This window comes from Pteronotus mesoamericanus, unplaced genomic scaffold, assembly GCF_021234165.1.
Source record: "Pteronotus mesoamericanus isolate MK-2021 breed Mesoamerican mustached bat unplaced genomic scaffold, CSHL_Meso_final scaffold_167, whole genome shotgun sequence".
In the NCBI taxonomy this organism is placed as follows: domain Eukaryota; kingdom Metazoa; phylum Chordata; class Mammalia; order Chiroptera; family Mormoopidae; genus Pteronotus; species Pteronotus mesoamericanus.
The window spans coordinates 2,932,415-2,957,251 of NW_026555308.1; the positions used below are offsets into that span (position 1 = coordinate 2,932,415).

The window sequence follows — 24,837 nt, forward strand, 5'->3', positions numbered from 1 at the left end:
TCTCCAAAGGGCACTTCTCATTGTTCTAAAAGTGCTTAAAACCTGAACATGAACTTTTGCCTAGCTTATTGTTTCTTCAAGAAAGCAAAAACTGCAAATTTTAGGCTAATATTAGCATCAATTTTCCATGGAAAATGATCAAGAACTTATTTTAAATACCTTACATTTATGAATGGAAATGAACTTGGCAAACGGCCATTATACTGAGGTTTTACACCATGAATCCAGACCAGCCTACTTCTGAAGCCTCACCATCCGGGCTCCCTAGGGTGTCTTTTCTACAATGACTTGCCAGGCAGAGCGCTGCCCACAATCCTTTGGGTTGTGACGGTGGGAGCCCAATGCACCACCCAACCTCAGAGTGGAAAAAAATCAACAACTTAATCTCAGCGAGGACAACTTGTGAAATAAACACAATATATAGAATATTCTCATGAGAGGTGTCCAAAGTAACACACCCCACTTTCCAACAATCACCTCATCACTCCACATGGTTTTCAGAACTTTTCACCTTGACTCTGTTAAAAATGCCAACTAGTGTGACAATCATACCCACTGTCTTGTATAGACAAGTTAGAGGGCTGGTATCAAGAGATGTATTTAGTTAATGCCACTACTGTGTTTCTAAGTGCTTGGTTTTATATGTGAATTCCAGGGCTATTTCATCACCAGTTAAATCCAACATGCTTTCACAAGACTGTCACTTAAAAAGAATTCAAAAACTAGATGGAGAGAGAGACCCACTTGTAAAAAGGGGGAGCTAATGTGGAGCGAGGAGCAGGGAAAAGCAGAGGAGAAATGGCAAGAGGGCGAAGCACAGCTAGCAACAGGCCTCTGCGATGCTCGGAAACACTTCTAATGAGAGTAACTTGATCTGTGTTTCCTATAGGGCAGACTGATCATCAGAATTCTTAACTCAGGTTTCCACCACAGGACAAAACTGCAAACTTCAACAAGGAAGACTGGTACAGTGGAAGGCAGGTAGTAGATCTTCCAAATACTATGCTTGCATCTCAAACTCATGCTTCAAACTTTTCAAGTAAGCATGCACATTTCCAAAGCCATGATATTTGGCTAAGTACACAAGGACCCCAGACACACACCGCCCATCTCGCTGACGGCAGAAACTGCAATTGCAGGTCCCTCGACAAGGTGGGCAATGCCAGTTTGGATCCAGTAGAGCATCCTCGACCTCTTCTCCATAACGGTTTCAAAGGCAGGGACCGCAGAACTGGCCTCAGAAGCCCCAGCACTCTGGGTTTCTGCAGTTTGTTTTGGTATCAATGGTTTTCTGGCGGCACTGATGACAAGTAGATCCCAATGAACGGCTATATATCTTCTCTCGAGAATTGTTGCAGATGTTGTCCAACTCCTCCTCTGTAATTTCTTCCACTGGGCAAATTACATGTGGAAGGGTCATGGATCCGGGACGGCGACCCCTGCGCCCATCATCTTCGTTCATGTAGCCGTCCATGGTCTTCCTCTTTCTCACCAACGTATACTTATCCTCCTCTTCTTCCTCCTCCTCCTCTGTGGGTAGAGCGCTAAGGGACCCAAGGATCCGGGACCTTGACCTGGTAAGAGGATGTACTCTCCGGTCAGGGTTTCTCCTAGAAGTAACACCTGGGAAGGTGCGCCTTCGGGGCGTCTTCGATTGGGAACTGCGGCGTGGAAGGGAATGCCGTCCAGGGAACGAGCCCGGAAAACTTTCTAATTCCGACAGGAGCTTTGCAAGCATTGCTTTGTTTTGCTTTATATTTAAAGCCCTTTTCTCCAAAAAATTTATGCCATTTTCATCTTCTGAATCAGAATTGGGATCAGGCACCGCTTTCTCTGCGGGTTCAGTGGCTGCTACTCTTTTGCTGGCTGCACCCCTGGTCCTTCGAGTCGGAAACGCCGTGGCCACCCGGAGCGGCCCAGACTGCCCGCACTGGCTGCGCGTCCTGCAGGCCGCGCGGTCTGACTGTAACCTCGTGTTTGCAAAATTATCAGAAGTGAAGCTGTCACAACTGTCCTCAGAGGATGACGAGGTTTCCATGGAAATCAACTTCACATAGCTGAATTTCTTGAAGTTCTTCTTTACTCTGCGACCCTTCTGCCACACGCAGCGAGTATCCATGCTGGCAGCAGGGCCCAGGCCGAAGGCTGGAGAGGCGAGACCAGAGTAGCCGCGCACACCGTCCCACCAAGCTGCCTAATTGTAGTTTTAATCTACATTTCCCTAATGAATGATAACGTTGAGCATCTTTTCATGTGCTTATTGGCTATTTGTATATCGTTACTGAAATGTCCATTCAAACATTTGTTAATTTTTAAAAATAAGCTTAAATTTTATTATAGCTTTAGATTTACAGAAAAATTGTGAAGAGAATACAGACTCTCCATACCCCTCACACTCAGTTTTCCCTATTATTGACATCTGACAAGAATGTGGTATGTTTGTCACAATGAACTGAAGCCCACACTTTGTTCAGATTTCCTCAGTTTTTACTCAATGCCCTTTTTCTGTTCCAGGATCCCAACTAGAACATCACATTACAGTTAATTGTCATGTCTCCTTAAGCTCCTCTTGGTTGTGAGAGTTTCTCAGACTTCTTTTTCTTTACTCTGACCTTTAAAAACCTTAGCAGCTTCAAGGAGGACTGGTCGTGTATTTTGTAGAATGCCTGTTAGTTGGAATTTGTTAGATGTTTTTCTCATGATTGGAATGGAGTCATGGGTTTCTGAGAGGAAGATCTGAGAGGTGAAGTGCCTATGTTAGTCTGCTTGGGGCTGCCATAACAAATACCACAGACTGGGCAGCTTAAACAACAACAACAATGCTGGAGTTCTGGAGGCTGGAAGTCGAGGATCAAGGCATCAGCAGGGTTGGCCCCTTCTAAGGCCTCTCTCCTTGGTTTGCGGATGCCTGTCTTCTCTCTGTGGCCTCACATGGCTTCCCCTGTGCCTGCCTGTATCTTACTGTCCTCACATAAGGACACCCGTCATATTGGATTAAGACTCACCCCGGTGACCTCATTTACTCGATTACCTCTTTAAATATCCTATCTTCAAATGCAATCACGTTCTGAGGTGTTGAGAGTTAAGACTCAACATAAATCTTGGGGTGTGGTGCCACAATTCAGCCCCTAAGAGCGCCATTCTCATCACATCAAGGGTCCATGCGACCAATGTAGCTTACCCCCAATGATGTTGACCTTGATCATTTGGCTGAGGTTTGTTTGCCATGTTTCTCCATTGCCAAGTTATTCTTGTCTTTCCCTTTTCTATACTGTGCTCTTTGGAGAGAAATCATTATGTGCAACCCATGGTTGAGGAGTAGAGATTACGTACCATAAAACTCTTAGAAGAAATATAGGATAAATCTTCATGACTTTGGTTTTGGCAATAGAATCTTAGATGTGACACTAAAAACATAAGCAACGAAAGTAGATAAGTTGGACTTCATAAAAATGAAAAACTTCTGTTATCAAATGGTATTCTCAAGAAAGTGAAAACACAGCCTACAGAATGGGAGAAAATATTTGTAAATTATGTATCTGAGAAGGGCCTAGTGTCCAGAATATATAAAGATCGCTGACAACTCAACAACAAAATGGCAACATTTTAGCTTTTACAAATAAATGCTGTAAGGAAGAACCCTGCGCAGAAGACATTTTGCATATTTGAGCAGATCTGTATAATAAATTCTCAGAAGGGCATGTGTTTTTCTAACTTTGACACCTATTGCCAAATTGCCCTCCATGGAGGGTATACCAGTTCAGATTCCTGCCAGGATTTATTTCCAGACCTACCCTGAAATGTGCCAGCACGGACCATGCTGCTCATTGCAGCATTAATAGTTCTGAACTAGAAACAACCCAATAATACTCAACAGGAGAATGGATGAATAAATCATGGTCTCATCATACAATGGAATACTACAAAGTAATGAAAAAGAACAAAGTTCTGCTACCCACAACATGGAGGAACCTCGCAGGCATGTGAGTGAGTGAAAGAAGCCAGAACCAAAATGGGATTTACTGTGGGTTTCCAGTCAGATGAATCAATTACGAAGTGACGAGGAAGAAGTGTGTGGTGGCAGAGATCAGAACAGTGGTTAGCCCTGGATGGTGGGCACAAGAGTCCCCTGAAGTTCTCAAAATGTACCTTGATCTAGGTAATAATTGCACAGGTGTATGAGTATGTAAATACTTATCTAGCTGTATGTGCTTCGCTCATGTAAGTTATGGCTCAATAAAAAGAGGAAATGTGCTTTGTTTTGTTTTGTTTTTTTAAGCAAACACTAATGTGCTAACAACATGGCCACGGCAGCAGGCAGTCTCCATAGCTACAAAGGGTCATATGGTGGACCCTGTGTCTCTTTCATCTTCTTAAACCAGTTGTGGGGTTCCAGTTGTAAGAAGGAGGCCCACAGCTCCCTCCAGGGATGTCTAGGGCTCCTCCTGCACACCCAAACGTGCACCAAGTTGGGTGCTCTCTTACTGCATTCCTTCCCTGCCCAGACCATTCTCTGCACCAGCTGTTGAGCAGCTGCCTGGCTATTTATAGACCTGGGGCTCTGCATGAAAGAAGCCTCATTCAGCGCTCTTTCTTCCTGCCATCGACCTTGGTCCTGAGCCCTTCTCTCCCCACCAATCCCAAGCTTTCATGTTTCTGGAACATTCCAGGTCCTACTGCTGGGTTATGTGTTTCTGTGGTGAGGGGCTTGCCCTGCAGAGCTGATTCCTGGGGTTCATCTCTAGCAATCTCCTCCAAGTGACCTCAACTCTCCGAACGGCTTTTGGACCACGCGGGAGAGCTCACTTCTCATCAGACTCAGGCCAGGCTCCAGGGCCTTGGGCACTCAGCCACCATGCCATCTCCCTGGGTGAAGTAACACCCACTCAGAGGCTCAGGAGGAGGGTTGAGTCCCTTCTTGGGAAGCATGACAGTGGCCGTGGCTTCACTTCCTCAGAATCTCCTGGGCCTTCCTAGCGAAAGAGGCCAGCCAGATTGTGCCCATCATGCTCCTCCTATGTCTGGTGCAGACTTCCCAGAGGCTGGGCGCACCCCTGCCTGCCACCTCCCGTGGGAGCTCTGGTTCTGGGGCCAACCCCTTTCAGGACAGTTTAGCAAGGGGCTAAGCTCTCCCCCCTCTCCCCCCTTCCTACCACCTCTTCCAGTGGGGCCTGACGGCAGCATCCCTCGGGAACCTTGAATCTTTTCTTTAAGCTCCCTTTGGCACAAAGTTAGTCTTGTCTCTCATTTCAGAAAACCAGGACACTCCCATCTCTACCCCAAACTGAAAGGGTGGGCTGCTGGCCACCTTGCCAGCCACGGAGGGAATGAGCCAAACTTCGTGTTTTCAGTGGTTCAGCTGAAAACTGAGAAGGCCCACACCCTGGGAATAAGGTATAGAACTTCAGCTTTTCCGTGTTACTAGAGGAAGGGTGCTTCCTGTAGGTGGCATGTTCTGAAAACATGACCCCGAAATGGATTGACAAATCAAATCCATTTAAAAAGTAGTAAAGGCTTTGCTTGCCGGCTTGCTTTTTCCTTCCTTCCTCTCTCCCTTGTTTCCTTTCTATCTTCCTCCTTCCCCTCTTCTCTCCTCTCTTTATCCCTTACTTCTCTCTGCTTCTCTCTTCCCTCCCTGCTCCCTTCCCACCTTCCCTCCCTTCCTTGGTAAAGTGAAGTGTCCCTCTAACAAGGAAGGAAGGTCAGTGAACCAGATTTAAAAGGATTTCATTCCACTGGCATAATGCATAAGGTCCACATTCTCTGTGTAACAGACAAGCTGGGTTGACTGCCCCCGGAACAGTGGGAGCGCCTCATCTCTGTGGGCTGAGAGGTGAGGCTATGAGGCTAAACAACATTCAGGAGCAGAGAAGTTCATTTTGCTACCACCTATCACCTTTCCCATGGGCCAAGGGTTTTCAGCGGCCTGTGTGCAGCTGACCCATCAGGATCCCCCCTGGGGCTGTGGAGTATGGTGGGGGCCAAGGACTTACTGGCAGAAAAACAAGAGCAAAATTAGTTTGCGTCCTTTGAGCCTGTGGCTGCCTGCCAATGTTTCCTTCAAATATGCACATTCTCATTTTCATTCTGGAAGTTTTTGTCAGATTTATTGCAATAAAATGGTGAGCAGACAGAAATAAAATGATATTTGCTGGGCTGGAAAGACTGTTTCTAACTCTATTCTCAAGAGCACACCAATGTTGGTGTGCTTTTCTGGGGGACTTTCTTTCACGGAGATTTAGTTTACCGCCAGTCTTGGGTCTAGATCATTAATTTTCAATTGATGCGCTGCAAGAATTTTTAAAACATGCAATACCTGACTATTTAGTCAGGGGCACTAACCTCTTTTCCCTTCGACTATCAAATTAAAAAATGACAACCGTCAACATGACATTAGCTGTCTGGTGTGAATGAATCAAAATTACCTGTTTTTTGTCATATCAGCAAAAAAAATTGTTTTTGGTGTGCTACGGAATTTTAGTAATTAGTTTTTGTGTGCCACGAGACCAGAAAGGTTGAAAAATCACTGGTCTAGATGCATGCGTGTTTCCATGTGTGCACAGTAAATAGGCATGTGGCCAATATGTGGCAAGGACCATTGTAAGCCAGCACTGGAAACATATGCAAGGTGGGCAGTAAAGCCACAAGACAATGAAGAATTCTAATGAATTTCATTGGCATCAAATTTTTATGTTTCTGTAAAATTATGAAAGCCATGAAATTAAATGGTTGCCTCACAACAGTACCAGAGTGACTAATTTAATTGGGGGAAAAAAGGTCTCTAGAATAACCAACTGGTAAATCAAAACTAAAACTAATGCTCTTTTAAAAATGGAGAATGACATCTCCAAGTTTTAATGTTTGATCCCTTTAGCTGTTAAGAGTATGTTATACAAGATACTTTCTTGTTTTTCAAAAGACCATGATAGCTGGTTCTGTCAATGGGAGTCTCTCCAGATGATAATGAATAACAACTGCCTTGTCTCCAATCACACAGGGCAAGTCCAAGGAGCTACCTGGGATGACTATTTCAATCCCAGGAGAGCCATCAGGTTGCAAAGAGATCCCTTCCAGAGCATGAGTTTATTTAAAGAGATGCTTTCTTATTTCCACACAAGCTTGACTACTGGAAAAAAGAGAAGGTCAACAATGTTCCCTTCATGGACAAAAAAACCTGTGGCCACCAGGCATTTGTTCATATGCACATCTAACAACCTTTCTCCTCCCCAGTCCTGTGCATTGCTCAGTGGCCAGGAGAGCAAAAATCTCTTCTTTCTAGATACTTGGGCTGAATTTAAAAACAAAAACAAAAAGCCCAATCTCCTCCCAAGAGGAGCAGAGCTTCTCTTCATATTGTGTTTGCTAACCAGCTTTGCATATCTGTTTACCTAACACCTGCTAAAAAAAGTCAAACTCAGAGCGAAGAACTACACCCGGAACAGTCCATACAGGAAATCTCACCCAGCCATGTGGAGTGTTCTCTGACCCCTGGTGCTTAAGCTTTTCGGTTCAGTTTCAGCATATTCTCACAGTCCAGAGAACTGGCAGTCACACGTCTATCTTAAAAGATCGGGAAACTGGGCCAGTGAATAAATACTTTGGATCTGTACTATTGGATCCTCCCCTCTCAAAATCTTTGGAAAAAATGAGCCCCTTTTCTTCTGTTTTTGTTCAAAGCAGTCCAAAGAAAACAAGTTTTGGTTTGCTCTTGTCTGTGAACTCAGCTCAGTGTTGAACAAACTCCAGTGAAATCACAGTGAAAGCTGGGACCAGACATGCTGTATAATAATGCAGCCCATACACATTCTTTAATGTAGAGGCTTCGTTATCCCTTTCTACCCTGGGAGAGAGACCCCCAGGGAGAGGGTGCTTCCTTGGTCTCTTTCTATATTTTCCCGTCTGCATACCTTCCTGCTTGAGGAAGTGGGCCACTGAGCCTTCCAATCCCAAGAGTGGCATTCAATGCCCTGAAACTTGCAGCTACAGTATGGGTTCCAGGCATTTGCACTCAAGCTGAGGGGAGCTGATGGTGGCCCAGCAGAAGGCGGGCTAGATTTAGGGCAGCTGCTCCTTCTCCCTGAAGCACCTACATCTGATTAAAATACAATGACCAAGTTTGCTATCCTCTAGCACTGCACAGCGCATATACACGGGATAGGCTCTATGAATTGGTGTTGTGTTAAAAAGAGATTTCTGGGGTCTTGCAGATAAATTAATTTTCTTGTTGATAATTTATATGGAGCACAATTTTTACTTGAGATTGTGCTGAACCCAGAAAAAATAACATTTGAATTAAATATACTGTATTTTGAATTTTTTCCTCAGTTTTTCTTGGTCTATATAACAAAGTTTTTCTTGAAAGAGTAAAACATTTTAATATACAATAGATTACGAGGTCTGTAGAGATGAATGAAAGTTCATGTGCTTTTATCTAGAGAGATATATATTTCACAGATACAATTCTTCCTGTTTTGGGTTGTTAACCAAGCATAAGCAATTTCTTATTTTTTATTTACAATTAGGCTTCTTCCCTTTATTTATTTTTTACCCTCACCTGAGGGTACGTTTATTGATTTTGAGAGAAAGATGAAGGGGCAGGGGGAGAGAAAGAGAAACATCGATCGGTTGCCTTCTATGTATGACCTGACCGGGGATCAAACCTGCAACCTAGGTATGTGCCCTGACCAGTGATCAATCCCACAACCTTTTGATGCACGGAAGGGTGTTCCAACCAACTGAGCGACCTGGCCAGGGCTGGGCTTCTTCCCTTTAACTGCAAGGAAACTATGAGTTCCTCTCTCAGCAATGTTTTTATCTTCTGGAAAAGAGAAGATGGGAAAATGCAGATGAAAAGTTTGGAGGGGAGGAAAGAGAGAACCATAAGCAAGGTCTAGGAACTACCATGATTCAAAAAGAAAACTATCTGTACTTTTGGAGGACGTATCAGATATTAAACTGATAAGAACAGATACTACACTTAATCTTAGCCAAAAGGCCAAGAAGCAATGGAACAGAAAGATTATTAAAATGTTCTGTGATTTCCTTCTATATTTCAAGATAAGCAGGGTTCAATGCCCATGCGAAGGAAGCCTCAGTCAGCCTGTGTGAAGGAATGTCAGTTTTAAGATAAAACATACAACCACCCACAAGACAAAAGGCTGCTTGAACAAACCACATTACCTGTTCAGTTATACAACACCATAAACAAAGAGAACTTGCTCTGGTCACCTGCCAGGACAAGGCTGGGTGGGGCGATGTGATTGTGTCATGTTACACCAGCTCTCATGTTCCTCACAGAGTCAGTTTTGGTATGAGGATAACTGCCTGGACTGAGATAGTGGAAGTTGCTTTTAGTAATTGGACCATCTCAGGGACAGGTAAATCCTAGAATGCCATCTGTCACACATCATGCAACTGACCCAGGATTTCCAAGAGGATGTTAAGGCTCTGGGTTTTTTCCCTAAGTGCTCATTTGTGTGTTATTGGTGCTTCAGTTTAATGCTGTAGTGTGATGGGAGTGCACCCAGAGGCCCTGCTGGCACACCCCATCTGGTGGCTTATGGTGCGCCTGCAGCTGTGGCACTTGAGGGGTGCAGAGGTGGCTGAGGGCTGCTTGGGAGCCAAGCCCTGCTGTGCTGAATGTTGGTGAACTGCACTTCCTTGACATCCACCTTTCCAGGCATTCACAGCTGGTCCTCTGCTCTGTCCCTGCCCTCTCCCAAGCCCAGAGATGGCTTTGGAGGCCCCGGGACCGTTGGTGGGATTGGCTGCGGGTTCCACGCTGGCCTGAGAATTTGGGGTCTCTGCTGCTGGGCCAGCCTAGGAGCGGAGGGGTGAAGATCCTCTTTGTAAGTCTGAACCAGATCCAGAACACCCAACTCACCACTCTTGCAGTGTTTGGGGCTGAAACCAGAAGGGGCTTGCAGAGGATTTTCTGAAGGGGAATGGGTGCCACAGGCTTGCCCAGGACCTGGTGGCAGTTTAGGGTGCGGGGCTTGGAGCACCTCAAACTGGGCCAGTGAATGAAGTGCAGACCAGGAAAAGTGTTACAAGCAGAAGATAAGGGCACCACAGTTCACCAAGCCGCCAGAGAGGTAGAAGCAGGTTGGTGCCCTGTAGTGTCTTAAAGGCTGCTTTCCAGCCCTTTGGAGGAACTGGAGAAAGAGCCAGTCTCCTCTGCACCGCCAGACAGTCTCTGGGCACATTGGACACCCAAGCTGGCACCGGCAGAGCTCCTGCTCCAAGTCATCCATGGGGCTGATGCTATGGCCCAGATACTGGAGGCCTGTGTTCGTGGTGGTGACAGAAGCCACCAGTCAGGAACACAGAAAAACTCTTGGAGTTATGGTAGCTATTGAATGGCTAGTTCACTAGATCACACTAGGTTTTCTCTTAAAGTATGCCGGTCTAAGCCTATTGTAATTCTGCCAACAAAATGGACGATTGAAGGAGATGAGGAAATTTGGAAATAAGATTCTGAAAGGATCAAAGTGGCCCATTGTATTGGCTACATAAGAAAAATGAATCGAAGAATTTGAATCACTACCCATGTGACTCATGCAATAAATTCTTTCAAAAAACTTTGTCCCATTTGAAATATTTTAGAAAAAAGGATGCTTTTACTTTAAATTATCTGGGTAATTGCTTCAAATTTCTTTTTAAAATAGTTTTACCTTATCTTTTAAGCATTATTGTATGTTTTCTGAAAGTTCCTATAAATGACATTCTTCAACATTAAAAAACATACAAATAAACCTGAAAGTTCTCCCAGTATCATGGTAGATTAGGATCTTGAGAAGTGTATGGAAGTCCTTGACTGAAATTTTTGGAAAGTATAACCTGTCATGTGAGTCGGCTAACCAGGAGACCAAGGGCCGCAGTTAGCCACACCCTCCTGGGCTCGCGTTCTAACTGTGGCTGTGGTGCCACAGGGGTCTTTATTTTTGAGGAAGAAGGGATATCACTCTGGCAAACCAAAATTACCAAAGAAAACATTTTGTTATAAAACTTGCTTCTAAAAAGTAAACTCTTGGTTTCCTCAGTCCTCAGTAAATAATCAACAGTCCATTTTTTTTTACCCAAGATCCCAAAATCGATGTGGAAATTGCAAACTATGTTCTATGCTACTTCAAGTTAAATGGTCAAGTGATACTTAGGTTTTTTTCCCCCTCTAATATGCCCCTGAAATACTAGAGATGTGCAGATATATGATAAGGGTATTTTTAAAATGACCTAACATTATATATAATAAAAACTTACTGTGTAATAAATAATTAGAAAAAACCAATTTTGTATTAAAGATATATGATCTATTGATGATAAATTAGTAGGTAGTAAAGGACACCAACATAATCTGTGTTCTTACACTAGTAGTTTTTCTTTTTTTAATCTTCATCCAAAGATACACTATTGATTTTAGAGCAAGAGAAAGAAGAGGGAGGGTGGGAGGGAAACATTAATTGATTGCCTCCCATATATACCCGGATGGGGGATTGAAACTGCAACATAGGTATGTGTCCTGACGAGGAACTGAACAAACCTACAACCTTTTGGTGTATGGGACGATGCTTCAACCAAGTCACCTGGCCAGGGCTTACAGTAATCCTTCTGAAGGCACCAGTGTGTTGCAAACTTTGCCTCTCTTCCCTGATGGTCTTTGTTAGCACATAGAAAGAAATCCATATGTACACTTGAATAATGTAAAAATGTCTCTATTCTAAGCATACACTAGATAATACTTTAAATACCCAACATATAATTCAAGCAGCCAGTCTTACAAAAAGAAAGGGAGAGGGAGAGAAGGGAAAATCTATTTTACCTTGTCAGTCACTTGCTAACTACTGTCTACTCTCACCATTTAAATGCACAATGTCCTCCCATTCCACCATCTAAACTCTTTGTTCTTCCCTGACAAAGCCAAGAAGTTAGATCGTTTTGACTTTTCAGTATGCTCTGTTTTCTGGCTATGTAGCTGGAAATCATGGACAATGAGCAGAACCTGAGCAAACCACTCAGTGGCTCTGAACTGAGCTTTCAAATCTGTTTTCGGAAAAACCACCTCTGTCTACCTATTTAGATGAGGCATCACGAGAACAAAAGGGGTTCCAGGCGTTCTGAGTTCCCTGGTGGAGATGTATCATATAGTGAGAGACTGCTTTACATGTAGAGGCATATTTGCATATGTGAGAGCTGAAGAGTTACTTCATTTAAATAGTGCCTACTAATCATGTTGCTGTAGTTTTATCTATATTCCTGAAGTTAGGGAATGAGGATGGCATGGCACTGAAACCTACTTGAGATGTCAAAGATGATGGTGGAATAGGAGAGGGGACACGTGTCCTTGGAGAAGGATGTCCATCTGTGACACACAGAGACACAGCTGGGTAGGGCTGGTCCTGGGTCAGAAGACTTCCAGAGGCTATTTCTGGAGACCTCAGAGACCAGGAAGCTGGGGAGAATGAGAGATAGTAGTCCTTAGAGGGGAGGGCATGTGGGCCACTGACGTGTGGCTTGGGCATGGGATGTCTACGTCCAAGGGAGTCCAAGCAGAGTATATAAATCTACACTGCTCCCCTTTCCCATACTGCTTCCTTTTCCCAGAATCACATGGACAAGTTTCCAAATAACTCTTTGTGGGTACCATTCCTCACCCTCCCAAGCTAGAAGGCAAGATTTTTGTTTTCTGAGAAAATCAAGGGCAGAGGAAGACAAAGAGCAACTCTTTCAGAAGACTGCTGGAAGAGCAGTCTCACAACCAGGCACAGGGCAGAGGTTGGATTGGCAGAGACTTCCAACCACCGTGTTTCCGCAAGCAGGAACACCCTTTACTAGGTGGTTATTCCTGAAAAGTTCCCACCAGCTGAATCAGTGCTGGCCAGTGTCTTCTTCCATCCAGCTCTGTGACCCTAGTGCTGGGACCCGAATTGCCATCAGGAGAGGATTGTTTTAAAAATAAAATGTATAATCTTATGAGTAACACATGGAGTGGCCCCTCTCTCATTGAGGGTCCAACACAATATTGGTGTAGTTGTTTTCTCTGAATGGTTCTCATCTGTTGCTCTTTCTTGAGACTAAGCAATCCATAATACCATAAACACAAAAATAATTTCTAATGGGTTACAGAAGATAGTAAGGAGCCACTGCTTTAAAATGCCAATATAGAGCTCTGAGCAGATAGCTCAGTCGGTTAGAGCATCGTCCTGATGAGCCAAGGTTGCAGGCTCCATCTCTCTGGTCAGGGCACATACAAGAAGCAACCAATAACTGCATAAATAAGTGGAACAACAAGTCGATATTTCTCTATCTAAAATCAATTTTTTAAAAAAGCCAATAAGGAAAGAGATGTCACTATGTGACTGCAGGTATCTTGAACTTCCCTTTGATTTCCTGGTGGAATTCATAACAGTAGAGCTATCATGACAAGCAGTTTCTACTCATAGCTGTTCCTCAAATATTCTCAAGTATTACAGCAAATTTAACAACCTAAATAAAAGTTTTGGTATTATTTGGCACATGGTAGGTTGTCAGTTACTTATTTGTGGGAAAGAATTTGACTAACTTTATATTTTTACAGGTCCCGGCAGAAGTAAACCTGCTTGAGTGTGGTTGGCAGGGTAATAATATGGATGTAATAATTTAGTTTTAATTTGAACATTTCACCTAAAAAATGTCATATGTTGTGCTTCAGTGTGATATTGTTATGTTACAGGATTACATGCTTATGATTTTGTAATAAAAAAGGGGTATTATTTGTGCTGGATCCTGTATATTGAAAAGCTCTTTGAGTGGCTCTTCAAATATATGTAGGTAACTCAGACATAAAATGCTAAAATACACTTATTAAAAAGATTTTATTTGCTTTTAGAGAGAGGAGAAGGGAGAGAGAAAGAGGGAAACATCAATGTGTGATTGCCTCTCGTGCGCCCTCAGCTGGGGACCTGCCCCACAACCCAGGCATGGGTTGTGTCCTGACTGGGAATCCAACTGGTGATCCTTTGGTTTGCAGGCAGGCGCTCAATCCACTGAGCCACACCAGCCGGGGCTAAAATATAATTTTGATTGAAAATGCATATAGAAATAAGCAGCATTAACACTTTTAATCAAGTTCCCAATGCAGAGTCCAGAAATGCCCGGAAACTGAATCTGCAGATAGTTATAATTTAAAATCAGCATTCCTCTAGTTATAGCAAATCAAGGGTATTTTATTTGGAAACTCCTGAAATTGTATGCGACATTAAGATGGTTTATTATTCTGTGCATTGTTTCCTGGAACTCTTGAAATTGTAGTTAACATTAAGAGGGTTTATTTTTATGTGCATTTTTTTTTCTGGAGAAAGGAGCCACAACTTTCATCAAATTATCAAAGGCTTTGTGAGCCAGAAAAAGGTTAAGAATAGATGCTGTTGATGACAGATTTCAGAAGGCACTCAGATTGCTCAATACATGATTGCTTAATTCACTTCTCCTTCCGACTCTCAGGCCCAGCAGGAATATGAGAATTCCCCAAGCTTAAATTACTCTAATATACAGTAACAATTCTTTGGAGTCATGTTATTAAAAAAGCAATTTTTACTATGGAACTGTATAAAAATAGACACTTGGGGAGATTTTAAATTTACATGTATATGGTGTGCAAGTGTGTACTTTTTCTTAATCACTTCCTCTCATTTATCTCTTTCCCCCCAGTTAACTTCCTTTTCCTGGACTTGGGACCTATTCCAGGTGGCCACAACAGATTCTCACAGCAGAACAAAGCAACCACGTGTGAGATTTCAGATGAAAGAGAAACCACAAATGTTAAGTTCTGAGACTTACTGCAGAAATTAGAGGCTGCCTTTCTGGACTGTTTGAGAAATCCTCCAAGTTCCTGAGTACTCTTTCTAGTAGAGAGATCCACATTCTCCTAAGACCTTCCAAGCAGCAAAGACCATTATTCCCTAACCTCTGGAAAGGTTCCTAGGAATGCCTCTGGTGTAGTGTCAGGAGGAAAGAATTCCTTCAAAGAGTAGTGTCCTCACTGGAACCAGGCTCCAGCAGAGAATCACCTAGAAGCTTGATCCCTGCAAGCTGATGAGCAAGGACAGACAGGCCCATATCTTCACCACCCCCTTCCCCTTCACCAAGTCTACAAGAGGATCGTGTGTGCTGATTGCTCATAAATACTGGACCTACTAGGAAAAATCTTTTAAGAAATGGCCCTAAAACCCAGCAGATTCACAGGTTGGCTTTAGATTTGGAGGTGTTGTGAACCCCTAAGGTATGTATAAATGGCATGTGTGTTTTTCTTGGAAGAGGCTCTGTGACTTCAGATTCTGAAATGGGTTTGTGACTTCCCTGTAATATGGGCATCCCCAGGAACTCTGCAAGGGAAGAGGCTACATGGGTGCATCTTTTCAGAAATCCTACTTCATTTCCTCAGTCGATTCCTTCTCTTAAGATAATGCAGGAAAAACTATTTAGAAGGCCTAATAAAATAGGGATGTCATCCATCACAAGCAAAACTAGCCCTGTAATCTGCTTTTTATTCTTTTAAAATTCCACATAAAACGAAATACTTCTCAACCGAAGTTAACTGTAGCAAATACGTACATTAAAAAAAAACAAACTCATGGGTCCTGATGGGTGTGGCTCAGTTGGTATGGTGCCATCCTGCAGAGAAAAAGGTCGCCGGTTTGATTCCCCGGCACATGCCTGGGTTGCAGGTTTGGTGCCTGGTTGGGGTGTATACAATTGGGGAGGCAGCCAATTGAGATTTCTCTCATATTGGTGTTTCAATCCCTCTCTTTCTACCTCACCTCCCCCTCTCTCTAAAAATAAATAAATAATAAAATCTTTTTAAAAAAATCTCACAGGCCACAGAGTTTTTAGTTGCTTTGTTTTCAAATCATGATGCAAAAGAAAATCAAATCTTCCTATTTCAGCCAAAAATTGCAGGAAACAAGGGGTGCACTCTTAAGTGGTACTGACCTTTATAATGAGGAAATACCACACGCCAAATATTTAGATTTTAGAATATTTTAATGATGTCCATTTCTTCAGTAGATGCATTCTGAAATTATAGAATTAACAATTTATCAAGAGTAGAGCAAAAGAAAGATGGAAAATGCAAACAGTTGGTTCTTGCTAATTTAATTTCAGGTTCTAGGCATAATGTGATTTTCCAAAACAACCAACCAAAAAATGCTTACCACAAAAAATCTAGAAATGCAAATACAGATGAATCTTTGGAAACTACAAATTATTACAGCCCACATAATGGGAAGCACGTGGCCCTTTGGCTCTCGATGTCATGTGCAAATGTGCAGGTGTCTCCACAAGTGAAGTCAGTGTTAATGGAGTCGTGCGCAGGTGTTGCATAATCTGTGCGACTCTTCAAGCTAAAGGGTTTAATAACTGATGCTCTATATTTGTTTGCATTGGATAAAATTATGTGCTTGTTTATACATATATACAGTTTGATCTGACCTGGGGCCAAGAAGAAAAGAGCAATTGCAACTCAAAGCAACTATTTACACACATTCAATTCTGAAGTATTGCTTCCTGTCCTAAGTTCAAAAGAGGTATTGCCACTCTGAAGAATGCATCCGTCCTATCAGTAGCGCTTGAACCTGCTGCTTAGAAACCCATCTGTCTTTAGCAACTATCTGTTCAATGCCAACTGGGTGAGATGCAAGGCATTTCCATTGCAGAGATTCTGTGGTTCCATGTTGACTATGCTTCAGAGTGGGGAACTGAGAAGGACCAGTGAGCACATGCGAACTGGTTATTTAGGAAGGCTCAGGGCATTTTTTAAAGACAATTTGGAACTCTGGGTGAGCTGTCCATCAAAAGCTCCAGTTTGTACAATGCTGAACCAGACCACCAGAAGGTCTGATTCTCTCCCTGCAGTTTGCAGTATCTCAGGTTCCCAGGGTTAGGAATCATAAACACCATTGTAGGAGGGGAAGGCAAAAAAAAAAAAAAAAAAAAAGAGTTTGATAGTGAGGAAGTATGTGCAGAGATGAACTTTGTAGAGCACATTTTGAACGGAACAGTAGAGACACTGGTAACTCATAGGCAACCACCCAGCTCCTTAGGTGCCACCAAAGCTATAGAGCCTGGAGCGAGAAGGCAAAGGAAAAGAGCCACACTCAAACATACACCTTAATACTGATGGAAGAAACCCTGAACACACCCACAATCCTTACAGACAAGGAGAGCATCAGGTAGTGTTTTTTTTTTTTAAATAAAAATTCTGCAATATTTTATAAGAATACATTCTTTAGAAGCAAGAGGTATTGTCACACCATCCTTTCTCCGGCATTGGAAGAACAACAAAGTGACAGTAAAACCTGAAGGAATATCTTAGTTATTTTCAATTCCCAGGGCACTGAGATGCCGGCTACAGCTGTACAGCCAGGTGGTCATCCCATGTCCCCTAGGGAGATGGCTAATAAGAATCAGTATTTCATGATGCCAGAAATGGCAGGTTTTGTATGAATTTGGGGAGGAGGAGTGATAACAGGACTTAACACAGATGTGAAAGTTACACACAGATTTACCAGTGAAAAGCAAACGCACAGGACATGTCGGTGAAGGTCTTAAACAGCAAAGGAGCTAGTCCTCAAATTATCCCATGAGCTGTCAGCCAGTGTCAGTTTAAAAATAACTATGACTATGACAAGGCAACTCTAGCCTGAGTTCAGTTCTACATACTACAGACTTCACATGGCAAAACGTAATTACAAGGAGGATTGGCAACAAAGGGCACAGAAGTGAGTTTCCTAGGTTTTCTACACTGCCCCTGGTTTAATGCCTCATTTGCATCCAGACGATTCTGTCCCAGCATACAGTGGAAGAACTCCATCTAGGGAGGGATGACATTCATTCACCAGGTCCAATCCTGCCACAAATAGGCCCTGCGCAGGTTGAGAATGGGAAGGATGGAGAAACTTCTTGAATGTGCGAACGCCAAGACAGCTCTGGCACTGCCTAATGTCTCTGTGCTTTGCCCAGACCTCCTGCTTCACACCCAGCTGGGTTCTGATCCAATCCCTGCAGCATCATGCAGGGCAGAAGTAGCGGCATTTGGTTTAAAAACCAGTGGTGGAGAGCTTCTCTGACCCAGAGCTCTGGCCATGCCCACTGGGGTCCTGCTTGACTCCCTCAGAGGGCAGGTGGCCCAAAGTGGCTAGAGCAATAACAGGTAACTTCTCGTCCTCTGCTGTGTGCCCTTGAAAGATCCCCAAAGTCTATTTCCCTTCACCAGAATGACTCAGCATCCCCTTTCTGAAAACACGCTTCCTGATAGATAAATAAATAAATAAATAAATGCAACCCTCAGACACTTATTTTCATTTCCCTCTCACGAGTCTGCCTCAAAGACAACCCCCTTTGCTCCCAGCTGGAAGACCCCTTGGCACAAGGGTAGAATAAAAACGGCTTTTAAATACCTGAGGCTTTGTCACTGGTAAGCATTTGGAATCCTGGCAGGCATGTGGAGGACTGGGGAGTGAGGCACCCACAGCCCACAAGGGTCCAGGTGCTCCGAAAGGTGCAGGGAGGGAGGGCCGCCAGGCCGCCCTGGCTGACTGCTGTTCTCAGCCCACGCCCCACTCCCCCTTCACATCCCCTCAGTGAGTTACTGGCACTTAATCTCAGATTCATAAATGCAAATGTGTGCGCATGTAAATGTTTACATAGAAAGATCAGGTCACTGGAAAACACTATTATGTATATAGAAAAAAAACAAACTTCAAAAACATTGTATTAGCCAAAAAAAAAAAAGAATCTCGTGAGGAAAAGCAATAAAAAATGGTATCTTAACTGCAGCTTTTGTCTTAAAAGTCCAACAATACCCAATGCCATGATCTCCACCTGTGGCCTCTTTCCCTAGACTCTGAAGCCACAGCCAGCCCCTGAAGGCACTTGTTCTCCATGCTGCTGAACGATTACACCAAGGGAAGAGGGTTCCAGGGGGGAAGAAAAAGGAAAGAAATGAATGAAAATGAACCCTGAATAACTGTGATCTACACAGAAGTTAGGGCTGTAATGACCACATGACACCACATCTGGGGATGGAAACGGTGGCGCTTGGAACACACAACAGCCAAATACAAACATTATTGTGTTTTGATGAACAGAGCACCGCGGGCAGCATTCAGGTGCTGCGTCACACACTCTTCGAGACATTGAGCTTGGTGAGTTCATTGGCTTCTTCCATCCCCGTATCTTCACAGTCACTTTTTTCTATGGCTTTGCCAAATCGACACCTTTCTTCAGCTTTGACAGGCTCTTTCCAGGGTCTCTTAGAAGACAGGTGAGTGTCCTTGGCCTGTGTGTTGTTCTCAGAACCCAGAGATGTCTTGTCCAAGTTCTGTACAGAAGGCACCAGGTTGGCAATCTCATCTGTGGGAGACCGTCCGATGCTGCCATCCACTTGGACTCGGATGTCTGGGGAAATGGAGAGCTGGTGCTGCGGCACAACGCCATTGTCTGTGCACTTTGGGTAAAGGTATGTCTTCATCTGACCTTTGCCCTTAACATTCACCGTGCCCCTGTAGTCAAAGTCATAGCCCATCTTGCTTAGGACACGGTAGCTTTCTTCACTCACCTGGATGCGGCACTCCACTCCCGTGGTGTCCATCCTGCTGGCGATGTTGACAGTGTCTCCCCAGATGTCATACAGCAGCTTGGTAGTGCCGATGACCCCTGCTGTCAGGGGTCCGTTGTTGAAGCCGACTCTGAGCTTGAAATTGAACCACAGCATGTTGTTGTTGAAGTCATCCACCACGCGCATCATCTCCTTGGCAAACTCAAACAGGATCTGGAGATGCTCCTGTGGGTGGCTGCCATCTTGACACTGTGTGGCATTTAGCCCTGATGCAGCCATATATGTGGCCCCAATGGTCTTAATCTTTTCAATGCTGCTGTAGTCTGGCTTGCTCAGGAGCTCATCAAAGTCCCCGATCAGCTCGTTGAGGACCCGGTAGCACTCCTTGCCTCCCTCGTAGTTCTCCTCATAGAACTCACTAAAGTTGACAATGCTGGCAAAGATGACTCCCCCATTGTCATGGTTCTTGGAGTAGGTCTGGGAAACCTTCAGCTGCTCAGCCACATGGTAGGGGATGATGTTCCTCAGCAGCCAGTCGGCTTGGTCCCTCATGCTCTGGATCTTGGTGCGGTGAAGGTCCGCCTCCACATCCCCATGGTAGTGAAGGCGGTAGCTGACCTCGAATTCTCGATTCAGGAACCAGACCAACAAGAGCAGGAGAAAGAAGACAAGAATCACTTCCTGGCCAATCAGGCTGGCTGGTCTCCTGCTGTCATGCAGCAGTGAACTATTGCATGGATTCCTCTCGGAACTGGAGAGGAAAAAGAAAAGAAAGATGTCCCTTTTTAAATGAACCTTTTAAAGAAAAGGTTACTCTCAGTATTTCCAGGTTCTAAAACAGCCCAGCTCACCAGCAATCTGAATAAAATTTTGTCAAGCTCAAACCTTTGACCACGTGCAGCTGCAAAGCAACCCATTCCTGTTTAGCTGGCTGCCTAAAGATGTGTAGGGATAAAGACTGTTCTGTAGCTAATTTCTTTAATAAGCACTTTGTAATTGCTTTGTTTTTCAGAAGTCTTTAGCTTTTTGGTTTTAAAAAATCTTTTATTTGTTCCTCAACTTTTTATTTTGAAAAATGTCAACCTTATGGAAAAGTTAAGAGACTAGCAAAACAAACCTTCATACATCCTTCTCTTGGATTCAACTGTTAACATTTTGCCACTTTGCCTTTTCCCTCTGTCAACACACACACACACACACACACACACACACACTCACATACGTGCACGCACTTACGCACGCACACATGCTCACACACTCGTTGTTGAACATTTTGAAAACTGCAGACAATCTGACACTTCAGTCATGATTATTTCAGGACATATCTCCTGCAAATAAGAACATTTCCCTACATAACCACATTATTGTCATACCCAAGAAATTTAACATTCTCTGATGTATTCACTTTTTAGACTTCTAATCCAACTTTAGTTTTAAAAGACTTATAATTTAAAAATAAATAAATAAAAGACTTGCAATTTTACAAAGAATTCTTCTAAGTTCTCTATTCTCTGACTTTATAAATATTTGGGAAAGATACCATTCCCCCCACTATAAGTAAGTTTTGTTTTGCCAGTCATTTAAGACAATTTTAACATTTTTTAAAGTATAAAATGTGTACTTTTAAGAGTAACACATTGTTAAGAATCTTAAACAGTATAAGCAATGGAAAAATATGTGTCTTTTCTTCAAGGTAACCAACACTGTCACTTCCTTGAGGCTGTGCACTATTGTAATACATGGATGTAGGCAACAACAGACTCCCTCCTGTTAGCACTAGGTTGTGTCCTTCTTTTACTACTGGGAACAATGTTGCAGTGATATTCCTGCACTGTATCATTGTGCATAAGAATGAGTCTGTTTTTGAAATAAACTCCTGAAAGTAGAATTACTGTCATTTAAAATACCATGCATTTACAATTCCACTAGAAATTTCCAACTTGCTCTTCTAATTTCTATCCCCTCCAATAATTGAGCCCCTGCTTTCAGGGGCTGTCCTCTGGTTCCACAGTGTGGAGGGTGACAGCTGTGACTAAAGGACTGACGATTAACATGAGGAACATACCCTCTTGTGAAGTGTACTTTTTAAATACAGACACACACACACACACACACACACACACACACACACACACACTCCATTTAAAAATACTACCTACAAAATTTAGAGAAGTAGAAAGAAAAAAAGATTAATCTGTCATCCTGCCATTGAGAGGCTATCACTGTTAATGTTCATTTAAGTTCCTTCTAATGTTTCTTTTATTTGTTTATAACACTGTGACTGTTCTGTTCAGATAAATTTTGTACCCTGGTATGTTTCTAAAGTGCAGAGTGGGATACTAGGTTTTATGTAACAAAAGGCTGGGTCACCATATAAATAGAATGATATATGAAATGGATGAGTCCTTAGTTCAGAGACCTCCATGGCACAGAAAGCTGAATTCTTTACTCAAAATGTTTAATGAGTTTTACTGTTACCCGTAACATAAGGATACTAAAAAATAATGGAATTGACCAAATGATCACCAGAGCCTTCTATGAAGCATAGTCTCAAAAGCCCTGGCCTTAGAATGATTACATTTGTGCTCTGTCCTGGCTGGATCACTGCAGAATCATAGAACCTTGCGTAAGTCATGTTATCTTTCCAGGCCTCAATTTCCTCATGTGTAAATTGAAGAAAGGACAGGGCATTGCTAAGTCACTATTGGCCTAAGGCTCGTTACAGAAAGAAGTTAACACAACAGATCAGCAGCTGCCATCTGTAGAAAGGCCTTCTAGCGAAGGTGTCTGAGGCTGGCATCAGAGAAGGTGGGTATGGTGAGGTGCCCACCCCTTCTTGATAAGAGGGGCTCACCAGGCTGTACAAACAACTTGCTTTATACTGAGCACCTGCCTTCCTTCTGAAAGCCTGCAATTCTGGCATATGCTAGGAAGAGGGTGCCTATGTGACCAGCCTCCAATGTAACCCTGGGCACTGAGTCTCAGCAGGGCTTCCCTGGTGGACAACATTTCACATGCATTGTCATAGCTCATTGCTGGAGGAATTAAGCGCGTCCTATACAACTCCACTGGGAGAGGACTCTTCAAAGCTGGCACCTGGCTTCCTTTAATTCCATTTCATGTGCCTTTTTTCTCTGCTGATTTTGCTTTGTGTCCTTTTGCTGTAATAAACCATAGCCATGAGTATGACTATGTGTCAAGTCCCGAGTCTTTCTAGCAAATTATCAGAACTGGGGTAGTTTGGGGGATCTCTGACACAGATTCTATGACTTGATGCCTGTGATCCAAGTACCAAAAAAGGTCTCTATCATAAGACACCACGCTTCACTTATTTATTTTGCCAACTGTCATTTAAACAAATGGCAATACATATTATGAATCTCAACCACTGAACAAAATAACTACTTATTTTAGATGACTAAAACAGATTTGTCTAGCCCCTCAAACATCCAGTTGGCTTTAGAGTAGTGAGAGGAGAAAGTAAGCCGTCTCTCTGTTTGTAAGCCTATCTCCTTGGGTTAGGACCTTTCTGTTTCTCCAAAGTGGTGACATAGAGGAACAGCTCTCTCAACATTAACAAGGCTTAATGTCATCTTAACGGCACAACAAGGCATTGTAAATCCCTCTGGTAGAAATGGGTGATGTGTCTAGCTTTCCTCAATAGTTCTACTGGTTTTGTTGTTTTTCCTGCTGTGCTGTGGCCAAAGTTGGCAGTGTGGCCTAACTCTGGTGACAGGCACAGATCAGTTCCCTTTTGATGGAGGAGGGGGTGCAGTGCAATGTGGGCCAATCTGGAAGGGAAAGAGGAACAGACTGCAATGTTTGCTTTTACCTTTGCTTAAAAGAAAGAGTCTTAATGCACAGATTTACAGTTAGTATCCAAGGGGCTGCCCTGCAACAGAATAGATCTGTAACACACAGATGGGAGAATTACTTCTGATCTATAACCTGTATTTCTTATTTTAGTACAGAAGCACAAAAGTGATGGCCCTATTCCCAAATTCAAACAGCAAAGGCCAGTTCCAAAAGGAGGAATTTTATGAAACTAAATACAAGAGTCAATTTATGACTTAGCAGTTGGACATTAAATCATAATGAAAGAGTAAAATATAGTACAATTCATTATCATGGAGAAGAAGGATTAAAACGTAGAGAAAAATAGAAAACAAAGATCACCCGTGGTTCTAACCAGCTAAACACAGGATTTGTTAACATTTTGGTATATTCCAGTGCCACTTAAAAATCTATGCTTGGAATGCAGTGGTGGGGGGGTCACCAGGACAGGACACAGAGGAGGCTTCTGGGATCCTAGTAACATTCTTTTTGGTATGAGTGGTAGTTAAGGGGGTGCGCTCACTTGTGAAAATTCATTGAGCTATATTCTTACAATCTGGGTACTCTTTTTGGTATGTATTATACGTGAGTAAAAATTTAACTTAAAAAGAACTGCTAGGTGTTTTGCTTTTGAATACTAGACTGTAATCACACATAGATACACATTTGCATTCAGCTTTTGTTCCATAGTTACTTTAATTCTCCATCCAAGGTCTAAATAAAGGTCCACAGGTATTCAATTTTTTAATTGCAGAAAAAGAAAAATATAATCATTAATCATTCATTACTAGAACATAACTATTATACCTTACATTTTCATATATAGTGAATTACTTAGCAGTAGCTATAGAAGATACGTAATTTCACATAATAAATGACAATGAAAACCATAAATATTTCCCATGTTGCTTCACTTTAATAGTTGCAAAATTTGAGCACATATAATTAATTTCTTTTTTATTGACAACTGAAGTTGCTGATGATTTTTCAATATTATTAATCATTGTGATTGACATTTTTGGGCATGCTGAATTATCTCCTCAGCAGATAAGCAAAAACAGAAGTTTTCTTACTTAAAGGCCATTTTTATAGGTTGTCAAATCACTTTCTAAAACAATTGTACCACTCTGAGGAGTAAGAAAGCATGGCAGAAAAAGCATGGTCTGGTCGTGAGAGAGGCCAGGGTTTAACACTGCCAGTGACCAGCTGTGTGACAATGGGCAGGTTCTTAACTTCTCTTATCTTCAGCTTTTTCATCTAGAAAATGGGAAGGAAGTTCCCTAATGTGTCAGTTTTTTAAATAAACATATTTTATAAATGTCTAGTAGCTACACAAAATTGAACACCACCAGCAGTTTATGAATGTGCCATACCTTCACCTGCATTGGGTATTTTCATTAACTTTTTAAAGG

The 24,837-nt window shown here is 42.8% G+C and overlaps 2 protein-coding genes and 1 pseudogene across 2 annotated transcripts in view; all 3 read right to left on the reverse strand.

Moving 5' to 3' along the window:
* Window positions 1–985: 985 nt before the first annotated feature.
* On the reverse strand, window positions 986–2,119 carry LOC129083385 (cell division cycle-associated protein 7-like). Its single transcript, XM_054589220.1, is given in 1 exon segment — window positions 986–2,119. A coding segment is annotated over 1 exon segment (1,119 nt). The 3' UTR covers window positions 986–1,000.
* Window positions 2,120–8,892: 6,773 nt separating this feature from the next.
* Window positions 8,893–9,007, reverse strand: LOC129083963 (uncharacterized; annotated as a pseudogene).
* A 7,540-nt stretch (window positions 9,008–16,547) lies between these two features.
* The window catches only part of ADCY9 (adenylate cyclase 9), a 149,611-nt gene continuing 141,321 nt past the window's right edge, over window positions 16,548–24,837 (reverse strand). Inside the window, exon 10 of the mRNA XM_054589513.1 lies at window positions 16,548–20,342. Within this exon, the coding sequence (XP_054445488.1) occupies window positions 19,151–20,342 (1,192 nt within the window). The 3' untranslated portion in view covers window positions 16,548–19,150. The remainder of the gene's footprint in view (window positions 20,343–24,837) is intronic.